The following is a 25,053-nucleotide window of genomic DNA, read 5'->3' on the forward strand; positions in this document are numbered from 1 at the left end:
GGAAAAGAGCACTAAAATAGTAGCAAGCTTTTTCTGGCCCTTTCTGACACTTTTCTGTGGCAAGTAAACACAAAACCAATGTTGAATCTGAGAAGAATTGTTTTCAGCTATCAGAGAGAAGTCAGCAGCTGGGAGAAGTATATGAGAGGTCTAATTAAAATAAGGAGAGCATACTGAAGTCTAGTTTTCTTTTTTTCTTTTTTTTTTTTCCTGATACCTTTTTGTGGGGTTGTGTTCATACACCTCTGTCCTGTGTTTCTTTCCTCCTTCAGGTGTACGTAACTGAACCTAGTGGGATGGAGTTCACACCATGTCAAGTTGAAGCACGTGTTGGCCAAATATTGGAGCTGCCCCTGAGGATTAATGGCCTAACAAATGTTGAAACAGGCGAGACAGTCCCACTGAGTGACTGCTCACACTTTGATCTAGTTGTGGAAGTAGAAAACCGTGGTGTATTCAGGCCACTTCAAGGTGATTTGATGCCCTCTCTGTTTTGAAAGTTAAAATAAGATGTTACTAAGTCACTGTCGTGGTTTAGCCCCAGCCAGCAGCTAAGCACCACGCAGCCGCTTGCTCACTCCCCCTGCCCCGGTGGGATGGAGGAGAGAATCGGAAGAGTAAGAGTAAGAAAACTCCTGGGTTGAGATAAGAACAGTTTAATAATTGAAATGAAGTAAAATAGTGATGATAATAATAACAAGATAACAATAATAATAATATTAATATACCATGCAAGTGATGAACAATGCAATTGCTCACCACCTGCTGACCAATACCCAGACAGTTCCCGAGCAGCAATCGCTGCTACCCGGCCAACCCCCCCCAGTTTATATACTGAGCATGACATCATATGGTGTGGAATAGCCCTTTGGTCAGTTTGGATCAACTATCCTGGCCGTGCCCCCTCCCAGTTTCTTGTGCACCTGGCAGAGCATGGGAAGCTGAAAAGTCCTTGACTAGCATAGGCAGTACTTAGCAACAACTAAAACATCAGTGTGTTACCAACATTCTTCTCCTACTAAATCCAAAACACAGCACTATGCCAGCTACTAGGAAGAAAACTAACTCTATTCCAGCCGAAACCAGGACAGTCACACATCCCTTTAAATCACTGTTTCAGTTGCTGTGTACGGTATTCCCTCAGAGGTGCTTAACCTCAGAGGTGGGGATCAGAGTAGTTTTATTTTGAGGATGCATTTACTTTTTTATGTAGAACTTCCCTTTGATGTTTTTGATGTTTTGGTGGACTCTGAAAGCATTTTGGCAATTATTTCATTGGATAATGTGTAGTCTCCCATATGTCTTTCTACTGAGTTAGTATTTTTAACATGATTCTGTAACAAAGCTGATGGGTTTTCTCCTAAGAGGGGTCCATGAACACAATAGCGTTTTGAGGTAGCATTGGAAGACTTACAAGAACACTAAGATTAATAACTGCTTTGCCCGAATTGTCTAGCAGTACTTTCAGGTCTATGAAGACACTGTTCATTGTTTGTTCACAAGGAACTAAGACAATCAGCTGCTTAAATGTTGCTAAAGCTCTGTCACTATTAAGCTCATTGCTCTAAGAAATGCCTCATCAGGTTTATTAAAGAGTATGGAGTATGCATGTTATTTTTAAAGATTGCCATTAATGTTGCTGTGCTAAGTGGACACTGAGCAACATGCTTCTTCCTGTGTGTAATGAATTCCGTATATTATTCAGATTAATTTTTTCCAAGTGTCTCTTGTGTGGAAGCTCTTTCCTGTGCTACTGTGCCAGTAAAACTAGCCTGCATTGTGCCATCTGTGAGGTACAATGAGGTGCCTATTTTAAATGTCCCTATGTAGTATGCTGTTCTACTGTTAGTTTCAAAAAAAAGAAAAAGTAGACTCCTCACTCCTCCCAGACCCCAAAATGTTCTCTAAGCAGAGAAATTTCATGAAAATACCTTATCTTCAGCTAGAGAAATGATGTATTGCCTACAGTTCAAGCTGTTCTGCGCAGGAAGGCTTGTCTAAGCAGTGTGACTTATCTGTGCTTAATTACAAGCCAGTTTCATTTTAGAACAAGAAGATGAAAATATTTAGAAAGAGACAGAAGTTATATTAGTTTGTACCAGAGTAAAGACTCATTCCCTGTTTAGGACAGTGTGAAAATAAAGAAGTTTGTGAGACATGAATACTTCAGTAAGTGTTGAGTTTGAGATGAAAGACAGTAATAAACTTTTTTACCCATTTGGTTGGAGAACACATCTCTATTTACTTCTGGTGGGAATGCTTTTGTCAAGAAAAGCCATGTTGAACTTGCATTAAAATGCCTGGGCATTTCTCTCCAAATATGTATTTATATATTTTTAATTTATCTGACAGGAAGGCTTAAGCCAACTGCTGATTTTTGTAGTGGAGTCAGAGTGAAAGCTGAAACTCAAGGATACACAACACTTGTTGTTAGTTACACCCATGCTCATGTCCACCTCAGTGCTAGCATCACCATTGCTGCTTATCTACCATTAAAAGTAAGTCTGTTTTTGCTGTTCCTAAAGCAATCCATCACTTAAAATGCCTTTAAATGTCAAATAGCAAGTTGATATCATGTAATGTGTATGTTTAAAAAAAAAAAAAACAACTTAGGTGGGTGGTTGATTCAGAGGAAAAATGTTATGGACTGTTTTCGGGAATCGTGTTTTAACCCTTTCTCTGTGGAGCATATATATAGTAGAGTTTGCCTACATGGACATTGCAAGCCAACTGTACAGGATTGAGTAGTGCAATAGCGAACTAACAAATTGTTGCAGCTTCTGAGGTGGAAAGTGAGTTTGATATCCTTGCCCATTTTTCAGACAAAAGAGTCACAACTGCTGTCATCTGAAGAAATATGCAGGACAGTAATAGGAGTCAACCCTCAGATGAGTGAGGATGTATATGTTGTTTTGCACAGCACACCTGAATTAGTAAATTACTTCTCAGCAGACTCTAGATGGGTGGAAAATTATGTGAGACTCAAATCGTTTGTTTCTTGACTGTCCATTTTAACTGATTAACAATTGGCTTAATAAGGTAATAAGGGGCCAGTCACAACTCTATGTCTATATTGACAAATAGGAGTAAACCTAGCTTATGATTTCTGCTTTCGTAGTATATAAACCGATTTTTGGAAGAAGGCAAAGCTGGCCTGCTTATATGGCAGTGAAAATACATGCTTTTTCCGTACAAATGGGAGACATATATTTCACTGTTGGACAGTTCACTAAAAAAACCAGGAAGAACAAACCTAAGTACAGGGTCAATATATGGAAATACGAAGCAATCTGCTTATGTTACCCTCAGCCTCAGAGACCTAGCACTGAATCTGCAAAGCTGAAGTCTAATATGTTTGACCATAGCTTTTTCCCCCCTAATCTGGAACAAAAGTTTGTGCAAATCATACAAATTTGTGACTGTAATGATGATTTTACTTTTTAAATATGTTTTTCTGTCAAATATCTTAAATAGCTGAGTATAATTATTTGAAGATGCTGAGACATCCTAAGCGGAGTGTGTAAACTCTATTATTGGCAGCAATGTAAGAGAGAGGTATAGTCTGTTTAATTAGGAATTTTTCGTATGTATGGTATCATTCACATTTATATTAGCAAAGCCTGTTGAGGTGTTGTAACACTACTTTTCATACATAAAGTTAAATGATTCTAGGGCACTTAGTGGTGACAAGAAGGGTAGATTAAGTGCACTTAAAAAAAAAAAAATCCGTGCTTAGATATCTCAGTGAAGAACTTCTCTTTCTTTGAAGTGTAGAACAGATTTCTGCATTCTTTTCCCTCCTTTCTGTATGAAATATTTATGATGCCCAGAAATGGAAGACAGCATTTTTCTGTCAGATACCTATTTAAAAAAAATAATAATTATAACATAAGAAGTGGGAGAAAGATAAACAGGAGTCAAAGGGCAGGCAGACACTTGAGACTAAATCTCATAGTTTTCCAATGGTTTTTTATATTTATATTACACATATAACCAGGGAGTAAATGGGAGGAAAGAGAAACATTTATGCCACCCCTCGCCTTCTCTCTCTTCCAACGAAAATGCACCTATGGAAAGAACTGAACCATCCTTTATCTTAGCTGCTATTTCTTTCTTAATAAACACCTAAGTAATATGATGATGTGGAACACAAGCTGCAAATGGTTATTGTGTATTACAATGTCAGGTTAATTTCTGTGATGATAAACAGCACAGGCTGTCCCAGTGATGCACATCAATGTATAATTTGTTGTAGAGGTTTGAAGTAAAACTTGTGTAGGAGAATAATTACATGTACAGAACTGTGCTGGAGAGAGCACTGTCAAGTGAAAGTAAAGTTTTACATTATTTCATTCATTTAAAGTGCTGTCTATTTAAAAAAATGTAGTAGAATACTATTGCTCTGAAAGTGCTCAGAAGGGTATATTAAGGGTCTTTCTCTTGCTTTAATTCTTCACAAAAGAGATGTGATTAGAATGTAGTTAAAACTTTTCTTTAGATCTGGGGGTTCCATTGAATATAATCTGACTGGAGAGAATTCTTGTAGGTGATGCTAATTATTTTGGTACAGCTCTGCTCTTAAATAACCATGCTTACAAACCACTGTGTGGGAAAAATCATAGCCTAATCAAAGTAACAAAGATAGCTTTTCCAGTAAGAAGGAAGTTTCTTTTGCAAAGTACAACCAAACTAGTGTAAATAGAATCATTAATTTGTAATTAATTAATTCATTACAGACTATTGATCCTCCGTCTGTTGCTTTAGTGACTTTGGGTTCCTCTAAAGATATGTTATTTGAAGGAGGACCTAGACCATGGGTACAAGAACCTTCAAAGTTCTTCAGGAATGTCACCACTGAGGATGCGGAAAGTATTGGTCTGTCTTTATTTGGACCTCCTACATCTCGAAATAACATCCAGCATTGGGTTAGGGTGTCTTGCAAAAGCCTGGGAGAGCAAGTAAGTGCCAGAAGGTATTTGTATTGCCCTCCATCAAACACTGAGCTAAGGCAACTGAGAACAGGCGTCAGACAGATTTATGATAGCATATACCTTTTATATAACAAGTAGTTTTTATAAAAAGACAGTAAAGAACTGGGGTAAGTGTATTGTTTATGCACTGTGATGCTGGTACATGTTTTAGAGTGAGCATTTAATAACATTACATTATAAAGTGGTTTATGAAGGGTTTATTGCAGTATAAAGCCAAGTCACAGAAACCTTATGTTGTAGAATGCATTAAACAGATCCTAATAAGTGCAGCTTCAGTTTGCATAAATAAGATCATAGCAGAAGGTTACTGCTGTAAACTGACTCTTCTGTCTGACCTGCTCCTCTTAATCAAGTTACCTTCCAGTGTAATTCTGTTTAGTCAAACAAATGACAGCCATATGAATTTACTGCTCTAATGTTTGTGCAGTCTTTATGATAGTGGCTGTAGTAATTTTCCACCTGGTCTTGTTTTCTCCAGCATGCAGAAGTTATTTATCCTGCTTTACTCACCCTGGCCAGTGTGTAAAGCATTTAGCTTTGATTTAATGTTTTCCTCCTGTAATCTGTAAGGACTAAGCATTTTGGTATGGCTGCCAAATTGTTTAACTGATTTCCTCAGTGGACACTGTACAAAGTGTAGCTATTTCTGTAAGTGCGAATTCAGAAAGGAAAAACATTTTTTGTTGTTGTTGCTTATGACTGTGAATGCGTTGGCTGTCTGTCCTCAGTGTTGTGCAGAACAGATTGCATCTGCATTGGCTCTGGCTAGCATCAGTGCATGGGTGGATAAGGCAGGTAACCAGAGCTACCTCAGCCTGCTGGGATAGCCTTCTCTGTGTTTACATCCACTTTGTTTTGTTGAGGGCTGAAAAAGGAATGTAAAATAAAACATAAGATGTTCTTAAACACACTCAAGTGACTATAAATATTGTCTTTGGGCTGTTCTGTTCTCACTCTGCAAGAAAAACACCTGCCCATTAGCTTTTTAAGTTCCAAAAGATTTGTTGTTTGAATCAAGTTTAATAGTAATAAATATGAATACCTAGGAAAAGTTCCCAATAATAGTACTTTGATAATGGTATAGAACTGTTCTTGGAATACATACCTCCTTTTACATCCTGCTGTGTCTTAATGGTGCTGTAAATCCCCAAGGATCATATTTTTGCTTGTTCATTCTGACATCAGAGTGTAACTGAGATCTGTGAAATAGAGTATGCCTGAACTCAGTAGTCCTTTTCTCTTTCCTCACTTGCCTGTTTTCATAATTGTACAGGTTATTGCCTTAACAGTTGGAAACAACCCCACAATCACCAACCCTTTTCCAGCAGTGGAGCCTGCTGTTGTGAAGTTCATCTGTGCTGTCCCTTCACGACTCACTTTGACTCCTGTTTATGGAAGTCCTCAGCTTGATCTCTCCTGCCCTTTGCTGCAACAAAACAAGCAAGTGGTAAGTCTGAGAAAAGTGACAGAAAAAGAACATGTTCTTATAACTTAATAATCAGTGTTTGGACCTCCACATACGAAATAAAGCATCTGACCTGCTGCAAGAGTAGCAGTAACTCTAGTGTTGTGGGCCACACTGGTATCATTGTTTACTTCTGCGGAGAGCAGTGTGAATGAGTTTCCTACAGTGATCATTCAAACAGGTTTATAAAGGAACCTACCAGAAAATAGGAGTATATGTAAAAGCATTTGGATTGTGGCTTCTCACAAAAGTGTCACTGTGAGGAAGCCTTTCTGACTTGTCTTGAGATAAACTTCTTTTTTATTTAGGAAAAAAAAGGGGGGGCGGGGAGGCAGTGTGTTTCCAGCAGCTGTTTCTAAGGAAAGTACTTCTTCCCTGTACCACTTCATTCTAATCTAACTATTCCACTGAGTACATAAGGACATATTTTACTATACAAGTATTATTACATGAGTGTGTGTCTATTTAGTAAAGGCACAAACACTGCTGGCATGAAGATACTCGATTGTATATGCTTACATAGGTATTGTTCAGTGACATCAGATGTATTCAGCTTTGCAAATCTGAGTCACAGTAAATGGACAATGCATGTTTGTAGATTATCAAGCATAAAGAACTCTTCTATGTCCTAATGAGTGCCATCATATGTTTGCTGAGTAAACTCTGTCGTGTTAATATTACCAGGAAGATATGAGTCATCCTACTTTCATAAAACTGCAATGTCTGTTGAGTTGATGAATCATTTTAAGTAACTTCTATGTAATAACAAGATGAAAAGGAGATTTTTGCGTATTGTAAGTCATTTCAGAGTTCACCTGTTTTCCTAGCTCTGTTATGTGTCAGTTAGATTACATCGCTGCTATTGCTAATGCATTTCACAAGATGAACACTAGAATTTTGAGCTATGCCTTCTGACAAATAGCAGTATTTTTCATTATTTCTTTGAATTACAAAGACTATGTAGTTGAGCTGTGTGGTTCGATTATTGTTTTAAGGTAATATGCTGGCTAAAAAAACCTCCACCCTCCCACCACACCCAAAAAACCCTTGCAGTACAGCTTAATAACTTTGCATTGATGGCTCATTTTAATGAACATTCTCGTGTAATGAATGTTATAATAAATCTCATGGAACGCACATACATTTTTTTTTCTTCTAATGATTAAAAAATCCTCTTGCATGTGTTCAGTTCAAAGTATTCATTCTTTTTCAGGTTCCTGTTTCAAATTACCGCAATCCAGTGTTGGATTTGGCTGCATATGACCAACAGGGCAATAAATTTGATAACTTCAGTTCTCTTAGTGTTATCTGGGAATCAACGAAAATGTCCTTAGCTAATATTGAGCGTGATATGCCGATGGAGCTGACTCTGAAAGAAGATGGAAGCGGTCAAAAGAAAATGCATGGTACGAATTAGTTTAAATGAGCATTTCATTATTTGAAGAAGGTAAGGGCTAAATCTATTTGGTAATGTCTGAGCTTGATTAAAGAAATTACTGTGATCTGCAGTCATATTTCAGCTTATCCTCAACATGCATTTTAAGTGTGCGTTATTTTTTAAAAAAATAGAAAAAGAAAAAAGAACCAAACCCAATGCCTAGAACCTGTCTTGAGAGAGAAAATCCTTGTCTGTTTAGAGTGATAGTGGAAGAGATTAGTAGTGTACATTTAATCTTTTTCTTCCCCGTAGTCAGATTCATTTGACTTTTTGTTTGAATCTAGGCTTACAAACTGCTCTAGTTCATCGTGAGTCTGGAACAACTACCATCTCTGCAACTGCAACAGGATACCAGCAATCCCATCTCAAGGCAGCTAAAGTAAAAATACCGGTACTCAGAACTCTGGTTTTTTTTGTGGCCATTTGTTATGAAGCTTAATGTATAGTGTTCCTGTATATTTATTTCCTTGGTGTGTGGTAATGTAAAAATAAGGCAGCTCCATAGCTGATTCTGAAGACAAATTCATACCACAATGTTTTTGTATTTAAAGATGTCCCTGCTCACTGCAGAGGGGTTGGGCTAGATGATCTCTAAAGGTCCCTTCCAACCCAAAGCATTCTATGATTCTATAATGTTCATGGCTTTTCCTGCTTTCCCCTGCACTACGCGCTGTTTATCCATATCAGATATATCCAATTCTTTTTTTAAATTTTTTTATAACCATCTGGACAAGGGAATTAAAGAATTGTTTTGGTTGGTTTTGTTTCAGTTTAGTTTTTTTTAATGAATTGGTGAATCTCTGCTGCTTGTCCTTCACTAAAGCAACCATGTGCTTAGTACAGCTGTCACTGGGAAAAGCAAATGTATTATTTTCACTGCAAAACTGTGTAGAAAGGTTCTACATGAGCAAAGCAAAAGCTGGCTCATATCCTGGTATGGACCATATGTAAAATCTAGGCTCTGACTAATACTATTTTTTTTTTTTTTTCCCTTTGGTGTCACATTGGTCATACAGAAGGGAGAGACTACTCATTTGTACAGTGCCAACCATAAGCCTAGGCTGTAATTTTACAAGTCATTAGCCACTCCCTGAAATACTTTAGTTTGTAGGTACTCAACATAGGGAGGAACAACAGCAAAAAGTAGTGATGATGAACAAAGAAGGCAGATATAAACAGATAGCAATTTTCTGTTTGTGTCGCTTTTTTACTGAGTATAAAGGCAGGTTTCAGCCTGTTGAACAACCTGACATGCATAATAATTAACACTTAAAATATCTTGCTTCGCTAAATTGAAATTCTGTTTAATTTTGTTAAGCAAGATTTAAATCAGTTTTGACTAAATGCAGTTCTGAATCATGTACCATGAATATAGAGCTGAGACAAAGAGTAAAATATGGAGCTAGAGGTTACAGTATTTTTAATTCAAAGCAGGTAACAGATGGGCACTAGTAATATGAAATATCTTATGGCTCAGATTTCTGTCAGTACATCCAAGGTTAGGCATCTGGATAGTAAATTTCTTTGGAAGATGATCTGTATTGCCAGTTGGTTCTTGTCTTTTCAGTGAGGTTTCCAGTCTGCCCTTGTTGGGAAGCATGCTGTAGATGCATTTCCACTGAAGAATTTGACTGTAACTTAGTCAAAATTACTAGATTAGACACACAGTTACTTTGCCACCTAAGATACTTGGTTTTGTATCGTTTTTTTTCTCTTAAGAAAATTGAGTTGTAATAAGAACACTTGGTGTTGTGCAATCATCTTGTAATTCACTGTGCTTTGCTTTATTAAACTAATATTCAATATTCTTTCTTACATTTAGAGATAACTAGAAAAGTGAATTGTCTAAACTTTGCCTTGAGTTCAGAGAAGTTCATTGTATTTCAGTGCGGGATACGTACATGTAAAATGACACTGGAGCTCTCAAGTTCTAGTCTCTGTGTTTTAAGTTTGGGACGAATCTTTGTGATGGATGAAGAGTAGCTGTAGATACCACTTCTGCTGCAGTTACATAGGCTCATGTGTTGTTTCTTTAAATTAGCTAATTTGTCTGCTTTTTTCAAATACATTAGAAATGGACTACTCTATTGTGCTTTCAAACCTGTCCCTACTTATTTCTTAGAGACAAAAACTCAAATAAAAATTTAATAGATGGTATATTAAAATGTCTTGATCATTGTTCCATGTGGAGCATCCTATTATGTCATTAGGGAAAGAAGACATCCTTTCTACATCAAGGAAATAATTCTACTAATTAGGTGAAATGGGTACATAATACTAACTTCCTCTAAAAAACATTTTCCCTGTCTAAGCTAATGTTATTATGAGTGAATGATTGAACTTGCATCTGGTCCGGTGTTTATGTACTTACATTTAAGGAAGAATTTCTTTTGGTGGCCTGACAGGAAGAATCCTAAACAGATGATTGTGAAGTAGAAGAAAACATCCTGTCTTGATGCTTTATCATTTTGCATGAACTTATAACATGTCTCTGAGTTAATATCCTATCTGTGCATGTCAGACTTGGTTAACTGATCCTGCTGCACCTTTAATGCGTAGGCCTTTGTTCTTTGTCTTGATCAGAGATGTAGAATACAACAGCATGTCCTGTATATGACCTTATCTGTAGAAGAGAGCTAGCAGCTGAGCCGATTACTAGGTCTTGTGGACATTCTATTAATCTAAACTTCTCCAGCTCTGGCTCTTTAAGCATCCTTCCCTGCATATACAAGAGACTTGCACTCTTTTCTGACTCTTAGTATTTGCTGTAACAGCTAGAATTATTTCTTTCAGTATGAACCTCTTCTACCAGTGTCTGCCACTATTGAACTGATACTAGTGGAAGATGTAAAAGTGAACCCTACTGATGTCTCCATTTACAATCACCCTGACGTACAGGTAACAAATTATTCTGCTACTTTCTAACTGCAGGAAGGAAAACATAAAAAATTATATGATAAGTGTAAGGATACCAGTTTTAGCAATGTACTAGAAAGATACAATCTAATTTCGGATGCTTTTCTGGTTTTGCAGGCAGAACTTTTCATTAAAGAAGGTTCTGGATATTTTTTCATTAATACCAGTGTTGCAAATGTTGTAAGAGTGGCTCATGAGGAAACTCAAGGTGTTGCTCTGGTGAGTAAAGTATCTTGTTATTTTATGTCTTTTTTGGCAATCTGAATATCATTCTGCAGTTTCATCGCTATTGGTCGCCAGTACACGTGGATAGAGAGGCAATAACTGATTCTTGGTTATATCTGCCTGTCACAATCAAGCTTCAGGCAGGGGATCTTTGCACTAGCAATTTCAGGTATAGTTTTAGGTACAGGAAATTGTTGCACTACAGTTGTGATGCATATGTATAATCTGTACAAGATAAAAGCCAGTACCAAGTTGTTCTTTACCCATTTACCCATTTACTGCAGTAAAATTCAACATAACATATGTAACATAAACATAAAATGAAAAATAATGTGACAGAATTATTTGGAAGTGTTATACAAAAGACTAATTGGTTTCTAGAATAATATTGGAATATTTGTTCTAGGCCAGTTTCTGAAACCCTCAAATTCTTTTTCCAGTGGTATTTCAGGATATTTTGCTATCACAGTATTTCATCCTGAGTTTGTGAATAAATATCTATTAAATAGTTGATTTCTGATCTCTCTAAGTTTTTAATGCGCTCTTCTACTAGAAGATGCAACTAAGCTAGTTATGCTTGACTTCATCGAGGCCCAGGATATGAGATGCATTCTACAGTGAACAAGAATGAAACTATATATTTGCATCCAATCCAACAAGAATTGGAAGTGACACATGTTTTCAAAGCGTAGTTTTTACAAATTTATAATTTACAGATTTATCTTGTAATAAATAACATTGATAAAGTTGTGAAATAATGATGATAAAGCTGGAAAATTTTTTTTATTGTTGAGAATTTGGAAAGTATTGGTGAAATATTTTGATTGTCTCTAACTGTTGAAAATGTAAGGTGGGAATATTTTTCCAACTGAGCTGGCTAAGCACAGAGGTGGGGGAAAAAATAGAAGACATGAGCTTATTTTTGTACATTGTATACTGTTTTGACTCTTAGTAGTAGTTTCTCAGTTAGATCTTCCTAATGGGTTTAGCAGCGCTTTAACGGACGTACACAAGATAATTTCAGAAGACAGCAGTGAACTTTAGTGGAACAGTGCCAGCAAGATAAGCTTTGTGAAGTACAAAAAGAGATTTATTTTAACTACCTGTGAGATCAGAGGAGAGAAAACTCCACTTTTTAACACATTTAAAAAACATTTTAAAAGTACAAAACAAAACACCCCACGTCTTAGAAGTTTATTAGTCCCGCATGCTATGCTTGAGTTAAATCCATGAGCAATACTGGGATTTTTCTTTCTATGGAAGGCAGCAGAATGGTCTTGTAGAAAACCAGCAAATTCCAGTCTATGCCAGGATGATGCCACGGCAGGTATCAGTGGAGCCAAGTTGATACAGGATGGTTTGATAGTAAACAATTCTGAGAAACTGAATTCAAGTTATCTAGAGCAGTGATTCTCAGACTTTCTACTGGGACTGCCAAGGACGAATTCTATACCTCTTACCCTCTTTTTGACACGGCAGCTTTTCTGGACATGAGTGGTAGCATGGGAGAAGAATGAATAGTGGTAAACAGTGAAATACAGTGTATACTAGGGAGCTACTGGGCACCTAGTAGGAGATGAGAACAGAAGAGGTAGCTGAGACAGGAACAGGTTTTGTAAGCTGTAGTAGCCCTGCCTTCCCTTTTGGCCCTCTGCTCTGGTAGCTTCTTTTCTCTGGTCTCCCAGCCCAAACTGAGCTCCATTACATCTTCCTCCCTGTGGCTGTGCTGGCTACCTCCTCCTGGCCACATCCCCTTCTCTGCTTTCCATGACTGTGTGTTACTAAGTGTCCCCAGTGCCTGTATTACCCACCCACTTTGGGAACTGCTGCTGTTCTGAAAGCTGACATTTAATAAAACTTTATATTCCTTTCTATTTCGAGGCAAAAGTAAGAGTAGTGCCCTCGAAGAACACAATGTCAGCTCCTTCCACTGCTCTTACTGCAAACTCCTGTAGTGCTGCCAAGTAATGGTATGAATTATATTAAATTGCTTTGAACTGGGGGGGGCTGGCTGTCCATCGCCCCTTGTTTCAAAGAGTTCATAAGCCAGATGAATGCATAGAATAGGACACCAAATATCTGTGCTGTCTCTGGCCAAAGTGAAGGTACCTGTGAAGGTGAAGAGAATAGTTGGGACCATCCCTGAGGTGTGTGACAAGGACAGGCAAATTGCAAGAGAAGTGCAAAGATGATGTGAGCAAGGTGTAGATGCATAGCCTTGAGAATGTGTGTGGAGACAACTTTGGGATTGGTGCCTAGTTCTGAGGGCTTGTATTTGTGAACAGAGGTCTCCTTCTTCATTGTTTGATTCTCGGTCTATTCCAAGAAGTGTAACGTGTACTTTCTTTGTATAATAAATTAATAAAAAAATAATAGTTGTATCAAAGAAATACCTGATTTAGCAGTCATCCTCTTACTTGGAAAGATCTACCACCAGATCTTGGCTATTCATTCAGATTAAAAGCAGTAACTGTAAAGTATGAATCTTCTAGGAAGCAATGCCAATGCTTTATAAGCAGACTCTCTGTCCTTGATTTTTTTTTTCCCCTTATCGTTTTGTTTTGCACTCCACTAAGAAAAGTTTCATTTGTTCTGAATGATTTGTTGTGGGTTTTTTGTCCTTCTGATGGCAGAAGGAGAATAACAGGATGCCAGGCTGCTTCTAGCTTAAGATATGTTAATTCAGTTGCTGCCCAGAGGCCGTTTGCACTAGCTCAATAGTATGATACATTCTACATACATTTTAGAGCTTTACTTTTACTTCAGTGGAAGGATTATCTGTGTCTAAGGCTTGGAGACTTCTGCATCCAACTGTGTTTGCCCTGAAAGTCATATAAATTTTATCCTATGAATGAGAGACAAATGAAAATAAGAAGTGCTATAATAGAATTTTCTTTTGGTATTGTAGGTACATCCTCTGCTTCCAGGATCAGTGACTGTAATGATTCATGACTTGTGTTTGGCTTTCCCTGCACCAGCTAAAGCTGAAATTCATGTATCTGATATACAGGAACTGTATGTCCGAGTTGTTGACAAGGTTAGTGGCTTTCAAACGAGCATTATTAGCTGGTCCCAATTGCCCTGATTCCTTGTGCTGATCATGAACGTAAAGATGAGACATGTACAAGATGATATGATGTAGTGGTTAGGGCCCTCTGCTGCAGCTGTGTGACCTTAGAGAAATAGTTTGATCTCCCTGTGTTCCAGTTTGTCTCTCCCAGATTTTTCCTTTTAGGTTATAAGTCTTTCAGAATATCAAGTGCCTCTTACTTCATGTTCTGTGTGGCAGCAATCTCAACTTTTACATTTACACAGCAGTGTTAATTCATAATTTATATGAACATGCTAATTTGCATTTCCTGTTGTTTAAAGTGCATGAGAGCAATTCTTTTAGGAGTAGGTTTTGCCCCAAGGTCATTTTCCATATGTCATGTTTTAAAAAATGAACAACAAAAAAAAGTCCAACTCATTGTACTTGCCAGCTTGGGCGCATCTTATACAAAATAAGTGTTGATACTTCTGGATGTTTTAATTATGCCCTTGCCAGCTGAAAGACCTGAATTCATTTATTTAATTTGAAGCTAACTGTAGCTGGCAGGGATTATTCTTTAAAATCAGTGCTAATCTAACCTTAGGGCTTTATCTCTAATACCCTACTAAAAGTGTAATACAAAATAAAATGAAAACATTTATGCTAATAAATAAGAGTAATTTAAATGAAAAATGACTGGATGTGACTGTGTTTCAGGTGGAGATTGGAAAAACAGTTAAAGCTTATGTCAGAGTTCTGGATGACTCTAAGAAACCTTTTCTGGCTAAATACTTTGCTGTCATGGATCTAAAGCTAAGGGCAGCATCTCAGATTGTTTCACTTGTGTAAGTTAATGGATTTTTTTATTAATCTGCAAATATGTTTGTGGGCAGAATAAGCAAAAAATGAGTAAAGATATTGGCTTGGAGGCATGGTAGTATACAATGACTGAGGTTTTATTTATTTTACCTTTATAAAGTTTTAATTACTTGTTAGATGCCTTTTAAAATAGTTATTTGTCAGGAAAATTGCCTAAGTTAACCATCTAAATCTTGTTGACTGATGAATGAGACGATATTCATGCACTGTATTTCATGGAGCCTTATGCATCTTGGAAGCAGTGACTTGGCAATTAATGTCAGGTGAAGAACTCTGTGAAATACCTGATGTTATCAAACTCATTCTGTCTGTTACTTAACCTTTTACAAACAGGTAGGCTAAACTATCCTATTGCCTCGAAGCTCCTTATTTTTGAAGGTCTAAACACAATTATTAAAATCACAAAAAAGGTTTTTTTTGACTGTTGATTTTTAGTGTTGAGATAATCAGTAAAAATCATTCAGCTTTGTATGGGGAAGTGTGTGTGCATGTTTAAATACACCATGCAGTACTGCTTGGCTGTATCTATCCTACTCCATTAAATAGTGTCAAGGTATGTAATCAAGGCTTCTGCCAACATTGTCCATACTGGTCAAATTACTAGTGGGTTACCTGGCAGACTTTTTGTCTGTACCAACTAACACTCCGGTTTTATCTTCGTTTTCAGGTATTTCATTTTAAGATAAAATACAGGCTACAAAGAGCCATTTCATGATGTTACATGTAGAAATGTGATAGTTACCTTAATTTTGCTTAAGACATAGTCATTTAGTTGTTGTTATGATAAAACTGCTATGCACTAAATAAGTAATTTGCATTTGTTATTCATGTAATTTATTCAATGAACTTCTCTATTTTAATGTGTTTCTTTGCTACAGCCCACTCAGTGAAGCTCTTGATGACTATACTGCTGCTTTTCTAGTGCATGGGATGGCCATTGGTCAGACTAGTCTTATGGCAACTGTTGCTGACAAAAGAGGACAAAGAATCAACTCTGCTCCACAACAGATTGAAGTAAATAATTTCAGATAAAATATATGTGTAAACAAAATCTATGTTATGATAGCACAGGAACATTATATTATAGTTAATTTATAGTATAGTAATTAATTTGCCAAAATGATCTGCCTGCTTTTTCTGTCTAGAAGTTACCCAAATGCTAGTCTGTTTCAGATTTCATTGTGTTTTTTAACTGCAAGTGATGAGTTAAGTTTCTGCATGCTCAATTTACTGTAATTAAGCAAGTGAAGACACAGTTTTACACTTAAATGCACTGTTTTGTGATGTAATTTATCTGATTGAAATAGCATGAACACAAGTATTCATATTTCTGGTTTTAGGTCTTTCCCCCATTTAGACTACTGCCAAGGAAAGTGACCCTAATTATTGGAGCTATGATTCAGGTAAGGCAACTTCTTACATATTTTCTTTCTTTTGTAATTTCTATTTTAAAATAAATGTATATAGCTTATTTTTCAAAACTTGGCAGTTTAGCTGCATTCACGCTTAACACTCTTCCTAGCAAGAATAGTTTCATTCTTGAGTCACCTTCCATTTTACTGTATTTCTAGATCAAAGGTTTTGTATTTGTGTCAAGGGAATGTCAGCTTTTCCAGTGTTAAATACTAGCACAGCATTAATAAATCGGTCACCTCCATGAAATTAAGTATAGTGGGCAACTTCGGCAAACTGAAACACAGAGCAGAGCTCTACCATATGTGGTGAAGAGAAAGTGAGGTAAATTTTTCTGAAACTTTCTGGGCTGGATGTGGCATCAGCCTGTCACATTCTACAGAGCACACAGCCCACTTTTATGCTTCACTCACATATTTCTCAGTCTGACATCATGCAGTATGCAAGAAAAATATGCTCTGAGATGCCCTGGGAAGGTTCAGACAGCCTTTTCTTACTGAATACATTGTGGTGCTGAGCAGGGAAGGGGTGTACCCTGTAACATTAACCAGAACAAATCTCTGATGGGTTAATTATAGTTGTTCTGTGTCCTATTAATTATAGATCACTTCAGAAGGAGGCCCTCAACCTCAATCCAACATCATTTTCTCCATCAGCAATGAGAAGATTGCATCAGTGAACAGCACTGGACTTGTCAGAGGAGTGGCGATTGGGAATGGAACGGTAACAGGAGTGGTGCAAGCTGTTGATGCAGAGACAGGGAAGCTTGTCGTGGTGTCTCAGGTAATGTTCTGTGATGCTGTTTGGGGCTGAAAGAGGTGCTCTCTAACTCATGAATTTGGCTCAAAAGGGGCAAATAGTCTTTTTGCATTAGTAGTGTTATCTTGTGCACTTTCCTGGCTTCCTTAAGGAGATGAAAAGTCAGCATTTCTTACTCCCTAGCCTGTGAACTTATGCATTTGCTGACAGAGTTGATACTTTCAACAGATAGCTAAATCTTGCTGTACCTTAAAATGAAGTCCTACTGCTAACACAGGGACACTTTATGAACAGTCTGTTTGATATCTTTAGAATTGATTAGTAAATCTAGAAAAGCCCATCTAAAGAAGCCTTTCTAAAACAGCAGAACGTTGTCCTTGCCTGCATCACCTTACAGTTTAGCAGCGTCTTACATCAGTAGAAGTCAGAAGGTAACTGTTGCCTAAGAAACCCATTGTTTCTTAAGCAATAGGCAGGCTGTAATCCTGTGCTGTGATCTGAATCCCATCTATGAAGTTCAAGCAATGAACCCCTAATATTCCATCAGAATCTGTGTCCGTATAATTTCCTACTAGCTGAGTGTGAGGGAACTGTTGAGCAGGCCTATAAGGGAGCACAAGTCCCTGGGACTTGCATGAGACTCAGAACAACAGAACTTGGCCCAAATCTTATGGCTCTTCATTTGAGGTCAAGGCAGGACAGCTGCTGCACACCACACAGCTCTGCTGCTTGAAAGATGTCACCACAGGCCAAGAGGAGACAAAGTAATTTAAAAAAAAAAAGTCTGTGCTTTGTAATGCGGGGGCAGCAGTCTGCCCTGATGCTGTGGCATGAAGTAGAATGAACTTGAAAGCTAAATGTCCTGCCCAATGAGGTTCAGGTCTGACCTTTCCTCCCCAGTGTACAGTAGGAATAAAACCTATCAGGAATGTCAAGATATGTGAAGAGGGGACATCAGAGTATCACACATATCATCCTTTTATTCTTCATTGTCCTGCTTGCTGCTTACCATTCTCATTTCCTTCTAATTCTCTTAATGTCTTCCTTTACCTTCTGGGATTATCCATCTGTCTTCTCCTGGAGACCCCTACGATCTAGTCCCTTGCTGTCGGTCACCTCTCAGCTCCATCATTCATGTCGTCAGTAATTTTGAGCAGAGCTTTTTTTGGTTTTTAATTTAGGTGGCATTTTTAAATGCCTGTCAATTTACAAAGTTAATGCTTTTGTAGTTTTTTACAGTCCTACTGAATTATGTCCATCTGTATTTTCTGTGGTAAGTCACATGGCAATAGTGATTAGATAATAGCAAAATAGCAGATAGATCCTGAAAGTGAAATCTAGTTCACATCTGTCAAGTGCTTACAGTATCTTCCCTTCCTCCTTTTTAGGACAAAGTGGAAGTTGAAGTAGTACAGCTGACAGCTGTTAGAATTCGTGCACCAATTACACGAATGAAAACTGGTACACAGGTTAGTTGATTTGTGATTAGGTTTTATTGTCTTAAAATTTTGTCCTGCAAGCTGTGACCATTCTGATTAGGTCATCTGATAATACCACTCCAGCTCTCACAGTGGCCTGCTCTGAGGGCTACCACTGCTGCTGCAGGAATGAATGTGCTGTCAGTGGAGAAGCTCCAGAGCTGAACACATTAACACAGAAATCAGGACAAGTGTACCTTGTACACCAGACTGATTTTCAGAAATTCAGGCCCTGCTGAAGAAGCATCATTTAATATGGAGAAGGGTTCTCTCATCTTCATTCTGTTTGCAGTGTAGACTTTATTCCTTTGTATGTTAAAAATCTACAGTGTGTCTGCTATATCCAGAACAACAGATATTGTTCAAATTATCTTTCAGTAAGTCTATTTTTTAAGAGTCTGTATTTCCCCTATTAGTTCCTCATTCCAAAATGGCTAGTGATTCTAGCTCCTTGGTCCCAGATGAATGAATTGCTTTGAAGGTGAATGAATTGCTTTGAAGATGAAAATTAAAACTTGAAAATCCCTGTTTTGTGTTTATATGTTATGTTGTCTTAATTTGGAGAGTTGGAAGGGGAAGGTTGATGTCCAGAGCAGAGTTAATCAACGAGATCATCTAGACAAAGATGTAGAAAACTTAAGAGTGTATGACTTAACTAAGATTAAGAGATCTGATGCTACACATGGGGCAAATGAATTACTGAACTCATCTTTTCTGATGGAAAACTGGTACTTGTTTTTTGTAGAGCATGTAGCAAATGAGAATAAATCAAAATTTACTTTTTACAAGTTGGCGATTGAGTCTTCTGCATGATACATCCTTGCAACATATACAGGAGCCATTCCATTTTATTCATAAGAAATACCATCTCTTGATCAATGAATTTTAAGTTTAATTATGTTTACTCTGTGCAGGTGTGGTTAGCATCCTAGAATTACCTAAGAAAGTTGGTTTCTCTATTTCTAGATGCCAGTTTATGTAATGGGCATCACCAGTAGTCAGACTCCTTTTTCATTTGGCAACGCAGTACCGGGGTTAACGTTCCACTGGTCTGTCACAAAGAGGGATACTCTGGATATCAAGACAAGACACAGTGAGGTAAATTTTTTGTGTGTGTGTGTGTGTACTTGCCTGTATGTGTATCTTGGGAAAAGGAAACTGCCACATAATGGGAGTAGAGAAAATATTGTTGCTTCCACTTACTCAAAATCAATGCACAACTGTCAGCACTGGGTGTGGTCTTTCCTCTGTATCAATGTCAATTCTTCCCATGAGTAAAATTTTAATCACTTTCTCCTGTGCAAGGCTTCTTTTCAGCTTCCTGCAAAATATAACTTTGCAATGGATGTGTATGGCAGAGTAAAGGGAAGAACAGGCCTCAAAGTTGTTGTGAAGGTCCTTGATCCTGCTGCCAGCCAGTTTTACAACACGGCAAGAGAACTGTCCGATGAAATCCAAATTCAGGTATGATGGTGTTCCTCACAGTTAATGGTTTAATATCTATTTCAGAGCTGAATTAAAGTCTGTATTTGAAGTCAGGAATTCGAAATGCAAAGGAGTAGTTCCAGCTTTGGTTTTTCTTTGAGCCCTTACTCTTGTCTGTATAATGTTCCGCTGTTTGGAAACCTCCAAGTTCCCCAAGTGATAGTAAGGTTTACACTGAACAGTCACACGCTGGTGTGATGCCTGAATGAAATTCAGGAGTTAGTTTTTGTTGCAGGCCACCTGAAATTGGGGTGACTTGTGTCTTGTGGATAAGCAGTGTTAAAGCTGTAAAAGAACTTTGGTGCTGTGGTTCCCCCCTGCATAATAATACTTGTTGTTTATAGTGCTTATCATACATGTCTATCTAAGCATCTTAATTTGGATCAGGAATTAGCTTCTGAAATGAATCTCCTGGTTGTTCCCACTTACCATGCTTTGGGGAGCAGTTTCAAAGTATGCAAACTGGATTCCTTTAGATGGAACAAAGCTGGAAAATGTGCTTGAGGAGTGCACCTTGTGGGCATTCAGCTCATGGGCTCAGACTTGGGGTAGTCTAAAGTAACTTGGGTGAACTTGGGGTCTCCAACACCATTTCACTTGACAGATCTGCTGCTTTTTTCATACTGCTTCATAGTATAGCTGTAGCCATAGAAATTAATGTTCTTCAGAGTAATTTGTAGAAGATACTGCCTATCCCATTCTCAAATATTCATGATTAATTTTCATTTTTTTACCATATATATTATATAAGGTAAAAAAAGTGTGTTGTAGTTTTATTTGGGTGTTTTTTGTTTTGAAGGTGAAATAATTGGAAATAAATTACTTGTTGCACACAACAGTAGGCTAAAATGCTTTGTTTTCCAGGTGTTTGAAAAACTTCATCTAGTCACTCCAGAAGTAGCAGCAGAGCAGATCTTAATGTCACCAAATTCCTTTATTAAACTTCAGACAAACAGGTTAGTGATCAGTTTTCATACTGTGATTTTGTGTCAACGGTTTATCAAAACCATAAAGCAATTCTGTTTGAAGTAAGCTTTTTCAGTCTTTTTAAAAGAATATCACAGTACCTCTGTATAATACACAACTTTTCTGATGATTAATAGTATCTTATCTGTGCTCTTGGGCTTTGTCAAATCTTATATTACTTAGATTGTAGCTAGAAAATTCATTCAATATTTGGAACTTTTAGATCCTTATTTTAAAAGGTGCTGAGCCAGTTAAAGCAGTAGCCTGCTTCCACTAGAGTTTTTTATGGGCAATGAAGGCTTTATGGAATATACTTCTTTGTATTTCTTACACAAAGGCTATGCCTAGATTTTGAGATTAAAATGTCCTTTCCAAATGAGAAGCCCTTTTTGCATAATCTGTTTTCAAAGACTGACATTTCAGACTCATTTCAGGCTTGAAATTTGGTTTTCCTAGCATAAGAATGTGCAGATATAGACAGTAGGACATATGCTGAGGGCGAGGCTTTAGATGCATTTGCTTTTTAAGGGGAGGGAACCATTAGTTTCACTGGAGCTCCAGTGACCACGGTCATTCAGCATCTGCTTTTCAGACAGTTATATAGGGGCTCTGTCATTTGTGGTCACTTACTAATGTTGTTTTGCTATCTCTTCTGAGCAGTTTTTCTGATTAATTAGTCATTAAGTTGCTAGATATCAGTTTGTACATTTCTTTGTCCCATTATCTTCACTATCCAATGTTGGAGCCCCTATGTCTGAACTCAACCACCAAAAACAATTACACTATTGCCAAGAAACAGGCAACTGAAGTCCAGCTTTAATGCTGTTTTCCTAGGATAAAGTAGAGTATTTCTATCTCAATGGAGAAACTTGCAGGGGAAAAAAAAATCATTTACAGATCTTTTAGAAGATGTGATAAGTGATACTTAAAAGTAGCTAATGTCTCAGAATGCCCACTAATTACATCTTATGTATTTGCTCACTTTATTAATACATAAATACCATGGTGAGAGTTATTCCAAAAATTAACCTTGTCTACAAAACCATTTCCAGGAAACTGATGAGATCCACTTAATCAAGTCTCTGACTTTATCTCTAATACCAGCACTGGCCCTGGCAGACTAAGCTCCCTCTAAATATTGTTTACAGAAAATGACGGCAGAAGCTGCATGTTGTAGCTTTAGCCATTATTTTTTGGAATCAAGTTTACATCAGTGAATGATGACACTGCAGGGCAGTGGATGGAAACTAGATTTCAATACATGCCTAAACCCAGATAAGACTTCTTTCAAGTGAGCTTGAATCAGAACTTAAACTTTTCTGTCTTAGACTAGAACACGGGCTTTTCGGCTCTTATTGCAGACACATGTTAAAAATGGATATCAAATAGCAATCTTTTAGATTTGCGTAATATATTGGTGTAAATATGGTTTTACTCATTTAAGGAGGCCCCTGGGGTTTGGTTTTTTCCTGTTTTGTTTGTTTGTTTTTCTTAAGGGACCGAGTGGCTTCACTGAGTTACCGTGTCCTGGATGGACCAGATAAAGTTCCTGTTGTAAAAATCGATGAGAGAGGTTTCCTTAACTCTGGGTCTTTGATAGGATCATCAACAATTGAAGTGATTTCACAAGAATCATTTGGGATCAACCAGACCATTGTAGCTGCGGTTAAGGTAGTATCATCTCCCTTTCTTTGCAGTTTTCTGTTAGAAGTATACGTTTACTACTGCAACAGGGATGGTTAACTGCACATTTTGAACTTCACTTCTGAAAACTGTGAAGTGTAGGAATTAATAGTCAGTTCTGAGCTTTGAAAAAAGCCTTTGTGTGCATTGCCTTTAAAAAAAAAAAAAAAAAAAAAAAAAAAGCTTTTCCTAAAAATTTCTTAGAAGGCTGATAATTACAGAAGTTCAAATAAAAAAAGATCTTAATGTCATAAACATGCATTTTGCAGCATGTGAAAAAGGTAAATATCATCTGGAGTAATTAATATAAATGCAGCACCTGTTGTGAGGTACCTAAGTGATACCTAGATTTTCAAGATATTAGAGATATAACTGTACAGTGCCCAAAAATTTCATTTTCTTTGCTGTTTCACAGCAGTTCAGCTTTTACATATAATGAGAATCTCTGCACGAGAAAGCGTATCTTCTCAAATGCAATAATTTAGCTGCTGTTGCCTGTATTTGGTGAGCTGGCAAGGAGCACGTCCAAGGCTGCCCTATGTGTCTAAGCCACACTGAAATGTGGATGCTTCAGGGAAGGATGAATCTGTAGCAAAACTCAGCAGTTTGTTTCCAGGCTAATGAAGCATCTTTCTTTCTCAAAACTTCATCTGTTGATTGAATGCTGTTATTGTGAAGTATAATGTATCTTATTGGTTGGGCACTTAGGACATAAGGGAACCTACGTCCTTCATAGTTGTGTTCAAAAGTCCTTGTGCCAAGAACTTTCTACATTCGGCAACGTGAGCCTTGAGATACCCACTGCTCCACTTCCTCTCACCCCGTTTTACTCTGTTAGCATCTTTCTTATGTCCCAGCTAAAGGAGAAAGACATATAATTGAGTGCTGACTTTAAATTATTTGTAAATTTTATTATTATAATCACTGTGAAGTGGCTTGATGGTTTTTTTTAATTTGAATTTTGTTTTTTAGCATAATGTTCAGCTGCTTCTGTAGGACAGCATGTAGGTCTGTACTCCTGGGCGGAGAATGAAAAAAGGAATGGTGGCTTAGTTTCACTAACACCACTCCTGCTGCTAGGTGGTGGCAGTGAATTTCTACAGCTCTGTTATATATGACCTTGTTTCTTCCCTTCACTGCTGGATCCAGCAAGTGAAAGACATCTAATGAGTTTGGGGTTGTCTCAAATGACATTTAGTCAGCATATTGTGGTACTGAAGTTAAATCCTCCCTTCTTGCATTCTTTCCGTACGGTTAGGATATCGCAGAACTGTGGAGTCAGTGCACTATGATATTAAGCTTGTGAGTTCTTTGTAAGAGCAACTGTCTCCATTCAGCATCTTGTACAACTGATTTGTTTTCCTGTACTTATTAGGACTATACTACTTTTATGGAAATAATATTTTTAACTTCACAGTAACACCATGAGGTAATACAGTGCTGCTGCCTTCATTTGATGGATGAAGAACTGAGGGAGAGTTTGAGTGGTTTTGCTGAAGGTCATGTAGAAAAACTCGTGACAGAGCAGGAGATGAGCTTGAATCTGTTGTGTCATTCTAAGGCAGAGTTCTCTCCTTCATGCCGTCCTTCCTTTCATAAGTTCTTGGTTTGTCTGTTTACAACTGTACACAATTAAGAACCAAACTGCTGCAGCAGCATCACTTAACACTTAGACCTTCAACTTTGCTCAAAAAAAGACTATCTTACATAGTCAAGGAGGACAGTGGAAGTAAGGAGTGACAGTAATGCTTAGTGCGGAAGCAAGTTAAGCACTTGCTTGTACCAGCTGTACTCAATGGATTTTTTTTTTTAAATAAAAAATACTTTAAAAACTGAGATGCTTTAACAGTAAATAGCTGTTTTCATCAATATTAAATTTAGCAGTTGTCCCTTGTGGGACAGTTTTTGAGATTTTTAAAGTAAAGCAAGCCTTGAAAATCTGTCAGGGAAATGGCATTTTTGTTAGCTTATAACCTCAGCTACTTGGTCAGATGACTATATGCACTGATATTTTAACTAATTATATCAGCCTGTGAGTAGACAGTTTTATATACTGATATTCTAGCCACTTGGGGTTTTTTCCAGACTCACCAAAGATGCTATTTGCTTGAGGCCAAATTTGTCCTTTCCTTTCTAAGTTTTGACATGTACATTTTCAAATTGCAGAGTTTTACATTTCAGCTGAGCCTTTTAGGTCCTACAAGATAAGCTTGAGGGCTTCTCTTAAAATAGTTTTCTCTATATATTTGAGGGTTTTTGCTTTCTCTATCCTTCCATTATTTATTTTCCAACAGCTATAATAGAAAAAACAGATATAGTTCTTT

At 37.4% G+C, this 25,053-nt stretch overlaps 1 protein-coding gene across 1 annotated transcript in view; it reads left to right on the top strand.

Annotated features, from left to right (window-relative positions):
- The window catches only part of NUP210 (nucleoporin 210), a 93,508-nt gene that overhangs the window by 52,943 nt on the left and 15,512 nt on the right, over positions 1-25,053 (top strand). The window contains exons 14-31 of the mRNA XM_075714255.1: positions 273-471; positions 2,353-2,498; positions 4,737-4,958; positions 6,265-6,438; positions 7,670-7,862; positions 8,179-8,285; positions 10,688-10,792; positions 10,928-11,029; positions 13,944-14,072; positions 14,784-14,911; positions 15,824-15,959; positions 16,286-16,348; positions 16,962-17,141; positions 18,506-18,586; positions 19,562-19,693; positions 19,901-20,059; positions 20,945-21,036; positions 22,543-22,717. Coding sequence (XP_075570370.1) covers positions 273-471; positions 2,353-2,498; positions 4,737-4,958; positions 6,265-6,438; positions 7,670-7,862; positions 8,179-8,285; positions 10,688-10,792; positions 10,928-11,029; positions 13,944-14,072; positions 14,784-14,911; positions 15,824-15,959; positions 16,286-16,348; positions 16,962-17,141; positions 18,506-18,586; positions 19,562-19,693; positions 19,901-20,059; positions 20,945-21,036; positions 22,543-22,717 — 2,523 coding nt within the window. The remainder of the gene's footprint in view (positions 1-272; positions 472-2,352; positions 2,499-4,736; positions 4,959-6,264; positions 6,439-7,669; positions 7,863-8,178; positions 8,286-10,687; positions 10,793-10,927; positions 11,030-13,943; positions 14,073-14,783; positions 14,912-15,823; positions 15,960-16,285; positions 16,349-16,961; positions 17,142-18,505; positions 18,587-19,561; positions 19,694-19,900; positions 20,060-20,944; positions 21,037-22,542; positions 22,718-25,053) is intronic.

Source organism: Pelecanus crispus, chromosome 7 (genome assembly GCF_030463565.1).
Source record: "Pelecanus crispus isolate bPelCri1 chromosome 7, bPelCri1.pri, whole genome shotgun sequence".
In the NCBI taxonomy this organism is placed as follows: domain Eukaryota; kingdom Metazoa; phylum Chordata; class Aves; order Pelecaniformes; family Pelecanidae; genus Pelecanus; species Pelecanus crispus.